Below are 9,137 nucleotides of genomic sequence, written 5' to 3'. Positions count from 1 at the left end.
TATGCATTCAACGAAATTAGAAAAATTGCCTAAATTTTTTTGGTTCTACCATCAGGATGAAAAATTGCGACAGACTTGCGAGTTTATTTATTTATTTTCCACCAAATAACAATAGCAGCCCGTAACGCTGAAGAATGCCACGTAACTTTCAAAACTACAAGTCATTTGGTGATCAACTCAGAAGTTGATGAGTTAAAATAAATTTATTTTGTACACAATAAAAGTGCAAGGGCAACATTTTTTTTATATGTGGAGCACCATATAATGAATTTTTTTATAATTGTACAAGAGTCCATAATGCTGATTTTTACTAGGAGTCCGTAACGCCATCTCGTAACGATTTGAATTTTTGTTTAATCTTGGGCTATTAACTCAGATAGTGTAATTATCCAAATGGTAAGCTTATGATAAAGGTGTATAAATAATGTCAAATTTTTATTTATAGCACCTTCATCTCGATTATAGTAAGATTTTATTAAAGGTCGTAACGCTTCCATTTTCTCAAATAAAATAAGAAAGTCATGAAATTTTTTTTCCTGCAGATTTAGCAGGACTGGAAACATTTCAGCTTATTTTATCAAGATTTTGGCTCATTTAAATACAAAAAAAAAATATTTAAAAAAATGAAATACCCATTGGCAGGGTTTTTTTATTACAACCCACAAAATATTCCAGTGTTCATTAAATAACCCATGTACATTGCAAACAAGAATAAGTGACACCTGAGAACTATGACATACATTTTATTTTTTCAATATACAGTCTTAGGAATTGAAAAAAAAAAAAAAAAAAAAAATTTTCTTATTGCCTACAGTTTAAACAAGGGCAGCTTATATTTTAATAAAGCCACGAATACGTCAAAAAATTGTAAACGTATTGGGTTATATATATGTATATATGTATTGGTGAGCGCACGGTGGCTCGGTTGGCTGGTTTGTAAGACGGCACGCGGGATACTGCGGGTTCAATCCGCGGCCAGTGCGACTCTCCCCAGAAAGTACCTGTGTGAACTTTACATGTGCTTCTTCACCACGCAATGCTCCTCGTGAAGGAATGGGTGATCTTCTTGCAGCAAATATTGCCTACCACATAGATCCTTTGCTCTCAAGATGGTCTATGAGACATCATCACCGTACCAACTAACTACAAAAGTAAATTAAGTAATGTTTAAGCAATAATGTGATATTTAACAAATATAATGTAAAAAAGTGCCTTACTGTACCAAAGGTATATGTACTCACTTACAATAAAGCCTTAAAATAAATACACTACGTAAGTAGGTATTTATTTAAAAAAATATATTTATATATATGTATTGGGTTTAATAGATCTAATTTAAATCTTAATATTTTGAATAAGGATTTTTAGAAAAAAAATGTTATTAAAACATTTCTTGCAATCGAAACACAATAAAAAATAGTTGTTATTTAGTTAAATTATAGTTTTTCTCCTAGTTAACTTTAAATTAAGAATTGATGAATGTTCACTGAAGGACCAATAAGTAGACAGAATTGTATTTTAATATTGCATTTCAAGAAAATTTAGTAAGAAATACAAGAGACAGGAAAAAACATTCTCTCCAGATTTGGATCAGGCACACATCCTCTTGTTTTCCAGACAGTTGATCTATCGCTTGAGTTACTGAGGAGCCGCACGTTCACTGCCATCGTAGGTTTCAATAAATTCTTATTCTTAATTTTTGAGCTATTTTACCAGAAGCTTCATTTGAAATAGGTTTGTTGGAAAATGATTCTGGTGTTTGTTAATAAGTTACATATTTTATATATGTTTGAGAGATATACGAGCAATTTTTAATAATTATCATCGTATCAATTAGTGCGTATGTAGATGGCAACATCTTTATGTAAGCACTTTTAAAACCACTGATCTTTTGAATTTCTATAACATTTTTAACTTCTCAGTGAATATAAGAGTCATTTTTCAATGAACCTATTTTAAATTGAGCTTCCAGAAAAACAGCTCAAAAATGAGGAATAAGAATTGATCCAAACATATAATGGCAGTGAACGTCTGGCTCCTCAGTAACTCAAGCGATAGAGCAACTGTCTAGAAAACAGGAGAATGTGTGCCTGATTCATATCCGGAGAGGATAATTTTCCTTTTTTCTTGTATTTCTTAGTACATTTTCTTGAAATGCAACATTAAAATATAGTTAAGTCCACGTATTGGTCCTAAAGTTATCGTTTCTTAGTTCCTTATTTACTAAAAAGTAATATTCTTAATCACAACAAAATTTCATTAAAAATCCTAAGAAATGGAGATAAAAGAGAAAAAACGCTCTAGCAGAATGTCTCTTCTAAAAATAACTCGGTTGTGAAGACAAAGATTGTGTTTGTTACAAAATATCTTGCACTCGTGGAGTACTTATGTGATACTTAATTTTAAAGGCCTAAGCTGTTGTTATAGAAAAATGATAAAATTGGCCATGATAAAAATTACATAAGAAATACCATGTTAAGTGTGACACTTTACCTGGTTCTCGTAGTAGTATAATAATAAGAGAAAAACGAGATCCTGTGTTTTGTGTTTTAAGACTATTAAAATACAATGCAAAAGCTAAGACTCCAATAACTTCTTAAGAAAGTAGATCTCTGATAGCAGCAGTTCGAAAGATTTATTTGTTTTGCAACTGTACAATAAGATTTATAATTTAAAGCACGTTTACATATTCCAACACCAATCTATTTTGTATTAAACTCGTAACATTCTTATGATTCCCTTATTTTTTTATTTTTAGCCTAATACTGAGTATACTGTAACTTACTAATGTTTTTTTTTTTTAGTTAGTGGCTCATCCAATGGGTATAGTAATGAAGTTGTCCACTAAATTAACATGAGAAAAATACGTTGCAATAAAAATGGCTGTCGATTGCTTTAAATGTTCGCAAATCAATAAAAAAAAGACAAAGAAATCGATTGACTTTTGCAAAGTGGAGAAAACTCAGATACGTAGGCGTAGGACAACGTAATATTATATGCGCTAAAATTAACAAAGTGTTATGAAAGATTTACTTTGAGTCTTTATCAGTCGATATAATTAACATTATGTTGACAATATTTATAATAATATTATATGAATCTTACTCACATAACGTAGTAACTACAACTTCTAGTACTAATAGCATTCTGTAACAATTTACATATTCATGTGACAGTACAAAGTAAAAAATAAACTAAAGTTATCCTTGTGTAAACAAAAATTAAAGAGACACAGTAACAAACCTCTTATTATTTCGTTGCATATTTTGATAAATAAAACAATGCCTTAGAATATCGTAAACATGTAATCAGATTTTTAAATCATTAATGTAAGATACTAAATTGGACTCTATCAGCGTAATGTTACGAAATGCCTTCTGAGCTATATAAATAACAAGAATAACAGGAAATATTCTAGAACTTTTTATAAGATTGGTGAGTACCAAAAAAAGTTTATTCAATAAATGTAAAGCTCTAACGTAGTTACTTGCAATGATATTTCATTCTTGGGTTCCTTTGTTTAGCACCCCATGAATCACCAAAACTTGTGTGATTATTTCTAGCAACGAATTATGTGCCATATATGGTTACAGGGTTTTGATTCAGTACATAAAATAACTGGGTTAAGTAACATTTAACGTTAAATAAGCAGATAAGGAAGTAAATGCAGTAGAAAAATATTTATACCAAAGGCCATTTCGAGAAGAAATAAGTTTTAATGGATAACGTTTAATAAGCTATAAGTAGTACAATCATATCATAAAAAATTTTTATTTTTTACAATTTCAAGTTCTGTCTATTACGCATTTCCACTATTATTCGTAACCATATAACACACTTAAAAGACGTTTGATAAAAGAAAGCAAAAGTTTCCGATATCTGTTCAGAAGCAAGACGTCAACAGTTGGGATTGTTTATGATGCAACTTACATCCTATAGATTCCAAATTTACTTTCAAGTATAGGTGCGTTAAGAGCTGCAGCCAAACTTAAGCCAATGACATCCCGAGTATCAATTGGATCAATTACTGCATCATCCCAGAGCCTATAAACATAAAAAAATCATCTATAAAATGTTCAAAATTAAATAAAACAAAAAAAACTCGAATTGTACCGAGCACTGGAGTAAAAAGGATGACTTTCCGTCTCAAATTGGTTAATGATCGAATGCTTTAAGTTATTTTCTTCTTCTTTGGTAAGCTGCAAAAAATAAATTTTTTTATTCGACTGTAAAGCTACTTTAGTTGCTTTAGTTCTCTATCAGTTAAAATGCAAAAAAATGCATGCAAAATTGTTAAATGTTATATATTTCAGAAAAGAAGGTACAGATTATTAGATACTATCTTGTTCTTACATTCTATGCCTGGTAACATTATTTATATTACAGTTACATAAGCAATGAGTTGATTTGATATATGTATTTTCGAAAAAATCTTATAAAATAGTGAAAAAAATTGAGCTTTGACAATAGAACAATAGTTTAAAAAGGTTGAAAAAAACAAAAACTTAACGTTGTAGCAGTTAAAAAATTGAAAAACTAAGACATTAAAAGTTAAACGTCCGTAAAACTGTGAGTATTAGTAATTTAAATTTAGAAAAAACTTCTAAGTATGTAAAAATATATTGAGATTTTATTTTCAAACATTGATAATTCTTTTTGTAAGATTCTAAAAAAAGTACTTAATAAGATTTTTGAGAAAATTAGTGAATTCTTCTGTATAGTTTCTGAGCTTTAGGTAGGTATCGTTGTAAAAAAAGCCAACATCTAGTAAACTTGTTGTTAAATCTACCATAGAATTTACAAGGTCTATACATAAGCCTGATAATAATTGAAACAAATGCTTGACTTTAATCTGATAACAATTAGGGTGTCTTTCAGACGATTACTGGGCTTATTAAATAGTTTCTAGTAAAAAAATGACTGAGTGATCTGAAATAGACCTTTTTACCAAGGTTTGTTGCAAAAGACTCGCATATATTATGGAAAAACGTATTAAAAAAGGTAATAGGATGGTAATAATTTTTGTAAAGAATTCCAGAGCTTACGATAAATTTGAGATGATGCAATATTTACTTTTATTAATTAAGTGATGAAGACTGTTTAATCTAGGCAAGGAAAAAAGCTAGGTTCTTATGGAAATTTATCCTTGTGAATCAAAACTTTGACAAATAGATTTTATAAGTAAACGTACGTATTAGTTCACAGTTTACTGCTTTTAAGTGGATTCAAGGAACTGACATAGCCTATCAAGTATATCAAGTTATAGATATTCTAAGTTTTGAACACGCAGGAATCGTTATCAAAAAATACTTGCATATACCTATATAACTCGGTATGACTAGAGAGGCTCATTAGTCCCATTATAAATAAATGGGAAGTTTTCAAAGGTTGCTATACGTTTAACTTTTTTAAAAGGCAGTTTGTGACGTTTTAAGACTTAATTGCCTTAAAAAAAAAATGGGTGTGGGTCTCGGGACCCCCAAAGATGTGAAACATTAAAGAATATGTTATTTAACCTGGTAGTATCAAATTGTCTGAGATAAAAAAAGTAGTCTTCGTCAGATAAGTGCCATCGTCTTCAGGGCTATTATGCGGCCCGAGGGACGTAAAGCAGCCACGGAGCAATGTCGCTTATGTGGTGAATCCTATTTTTCTTACCAAGGGCACACCAACCTCTCAAAAACGCCCGAGGTCGCAAAAGTATTTTTTCTTACCATGGGCCTACAGTGCACACGTGCAAGGTAGAAAAAGAACTTATTTTTTAGAGTCTAAATGATCTTTATTTCGTATTTTTATACTAAAAAGACAGTTAGTTTATGAATATAGATTTTCATCAGTGAATATTACAGATTAGAAAAAAGCAAATCAGGTTTATATTTTTTTTTTCATTAACATGTATACAACGAGAACGAGAAAGAAGAATAACACATGGCAAACAGTATGTATAAGAGTGTATATTCTACTACCTACCAACACATAACATAGGTTCATACATTAGTTAAACAAACGTTCGTGGCGTATTAGATTCTTTGCGAGTCTCTTTGTCTCTTTGAAGATACCTCTTTACTGTGCGTGCTTGCGCACGTGCGAGAATTTAGTTTGCTCTTTACTAAAGACGGGTGAAGATGAAGTTACAATAATCACAATTAAAAGACTTCTGAAAAAACTTTGCATCATGGTAAAATATTAATATTTTAGAATAGTCCTGTTTACAAAGAAGAAATTTTTTTTAAAACCATGGAAAATTGATACTCATTTTAAGATTAATTTATCATTAACTACAAACGCAAAATATAAAAAAAGCAGTAAAAACGGCCTACCTGTATGAGTACAATAGAGAAAAAAAAGAGAGAAAGAGAGGAAGAGAGAGAAAAAGAGAGAGAGAAAAAGAAAAAGAAATCGTAAAAGTGCGTGGCAAGTGCAACAGCAGAAGGTCAAGGGCTTTCTCTATCTCACTTAATATTACAGGGGTTCTGCCAAAATCCATTTTTTATTTTTTTTCTCATTATTTTGCGCTTGTCGAAACGAAACTAAAAATGCTTATTCATATTCAAAGGATGGAAGCTCGATTCTCGAAGTCAATTAAAGTTGAAAGTTTTATTTACACACATACTATATAAAATACGTATATAGACGCATGTACATGCTACATATATGTATATATGTATATATATATATACTAGTAAAGCTCCGCCCCCCTGCGTGCTCTACAAGCCAACCCCCCCTTTTGTTGTGTTAAAAGTATAATTTTTTAAAAATAAGGTTTGTAAAAATATTTTTTTAAGCCTTAAAAATAATAAAATCAATTGTTAGTATGAAAATAATATGTTAAAGTACATTTTACAGAATTCAGAAGACTATGGCATTTTTCAAAAATACTCGGGAATAAATTTTCTACGCTGAAAAATGATTACTGGGCTGCTTTTGAAAAAAATGAAAAACAAGCTGCAAATTTCAAATAAAAGTGGTGAAAATTATGTAGACAGAGATATGTGCCCTTGACTTTTTGTTGGTGAGCTTTATTATTTCTTCTAATGGCTCCCTTTTTTAAATGAGCTGTCTCTCTGTTAGGTGACGACTTGCGTAAATTAATAAATTTTTATCATTATTCTATTTTATCCTGTTATATTTCATTCCCAATAATAAAATTTTAAGACTCTTTACAGAGTCATACTCAACGAGAGTCGTCGCCTAACAAAGCTGACTGTGAACTTCGTGGCTCTTGGAAGTGTCAAGTGACAACCGAAGCGAGCCATGAAGCCTAAACACATGAAGTCAGCAAGTACCGGCCCCATAGCAAGTAAGACAAAGAAGTTTAACTAAAACTTCGTGCAAGGTGCATTTCTTTGCGCGGCGTTTTAGTCAGTAGCCCGCTGCCGCTCATCAAGTGCAGACGTAATAATTAATTTTATAAGATTAACCAGACGTTCCGTCTATTTTTTCCTTTTCTGTTTTATTTTATATGTATACTAGTAATATCAAATAAAGTGATATAAAACTAATTGGAAAAGGAATTTAAATTATTATAAAATAATAAATAACAAATAAATAAATATAAAAATAAATAATCATAAATCGACGGAAAGAGAAAGTGCAGGTCGTCAGAACTGATAATTAGCGGATAGAAAGGTAAGTTAATCTGGATATTATATTCAACACTCTACTTCTTCCTTCCTTTTAATCTTTTCTTAAACAAACAAATAGTTGGACTATCTGCTGTCCCGCAGCCTGTGAAGGAGCGTGAGACTGTAGTCCACAGTTTTTAGTTTTTGATTTGAAGCTGAAAACAAACTTAAATGACATTAATCGTTATTTAACAAAATTGGTAGCAGAGCGTGGTTTATGGTCTCTAATTATTTGTTTGTTTATTATATATTCTCTTATTACTATTTTTTCTTAAGAAACACCAAACACCATTCAATGAAGCATGTTAATGAATGACGCGTAATACCCCATATAGTACACTGTGCGCGGACGCGTACATGCTGTGCTTTTGCGGATAGCATAGTATATGCGATATTTCGTTATAACTAAAAAAAAAAAAATAAATAAATAAATAAAATAAATAAATAAATAAAGTAAAAAAAAAAAAAATAAATAAATAAATAAAATAAAATAATAAATGTAATACTACATTAATAAATAAACGGAAAAATAAATAAGAGTTAACTGTCGTTAAAATAACAAAAAAAATAAATAAGTAATAGTATAATAATGTGTTTTAAATGATAATAGAAAAATAAGAAAATAGTGACCTCTTATACTACACGCTTACAAGACAGAACAAATACACTGTTCCTACCCTGAATCTGCTAACCAGAGCGGTTCATCCCTCTTGTCCTGCTGAAATAGCGGACATTCTATACCCAAGATCTGCTAACCAGAGCGGTCTTTCTCTTCCTACCCTGAATCTGCTAACCAGAGCGGTTCATCCCCATTAGTCCTGCTGAAATAGCGGACACTCTTTACCCTAGATCTGCTACTTAAAGCGGTCTATCAAAATAACAAATACATACACACAGACATATTTGCACGTAATAGTGTTAGTAGAAGAATAATTCTTAAAAAACGGAGTAAAGATTTAATATAATTAATGATTTCACTTATATACCCACGATTGTTTATAAAATAATATTTCATGAAACCGCCAACGAATAATTTTGCGAGTAATAAAAAAGGTAAGAGAAGTGGTAGAAAATTGTTTATGCAGGAGCTTGTAAGAGAAAAAAACGTTCTAGAAAAAAAATTAGATTTTATTAATAATCAGTTACAAAATTACTATAACTGTGATACATTAAACAGTAATTTATCAAAAAACAAAAAAATCGAAAAACAAGTAGTAAGTACGTTTCAGAAAAATAATTTTTATAATTCAGAAATTAATGTTCCGCGGAAATGCGATAATTTTAAAATTCGATTAAATACACAATTTGATGAATTAATTGCTTTCGCGAAAAAAGAGTTTCTTAAAGGCACTCAAGAACATATAAACGCATAGGCAGGAGATTACTCATATACATACGAATATATAAAAAAAAAAAATTATTAATACGGTATTTAAACCGTGACCGTCGAGCCCATTCTTGCTTAAAGAGGAAAAAGTGTTAAGTTAAGTCAGATACTCTCATACAGAAAGA

The 9,137-nt window shown here is 30.4% G+C and overlaps 1 protein-coding gene across 2 annotated transcripts in view; it reads right to left on the bottom strand.

Moving 5' to 3' along the window:
• Positions 1 to 1,121: 1,121 nt before the first annotated feature.
• Positions 1,122 to 9,137, bottom strand: part of Mccc2 (methylcrotonyl-CoA carboxylase subunit 2) — a 702,143-nt gene continuing 694,127 nt past the window's right edge. Inside the window, exons 8-10 of one of the 2 annotated variants that reach the window (XM_089595591.1) lie at positions 4,114 to 4,199; positions 3,931 to 4,044; positions 1,122 to 1,143 (exon numbers count right to left, since the gene is read on the bottom strand). In XM_089595591.1, coding sequence (XP_089451717.1) covers positions 1,140 to 1,143; positions 3,931 to 4,044; positions 4,114 to 4,199 — 204 coding nt within the window. In that variant the 3' untranslated portion in view covers positions 1,122 to 1,139. Of the gene's footprint in view, positions 1,144 to 3,797; positions 4,045 to 4,113; positions 4,200 to 9,137 lie in introns of those variants that run through there. The other variant, XM_089595592.1, reaches the window with a different exon arrangement.

Source organism: Copidosoma floridanum, unplaced genomic scaffold (genome assembly GCF_036245765.1).
Source record: "Copidosoma floridanum isolate Cflo_tuat_1 unplaced genomic scaffold, Cflo_Japanese_pri ptg000026l, whole genome shotgun sequence".
In the NCBI taxonomy this organism is placed as follows: Eukaryota; Metazoa; Arthropoda; class Insecta; order Hymenoptera; family Encyrtidae; genus Copidosoma; species Copidosoma floridanum.
This window is presented reverse-complemented; position numbering and strand designations above follow the sequence as displayed.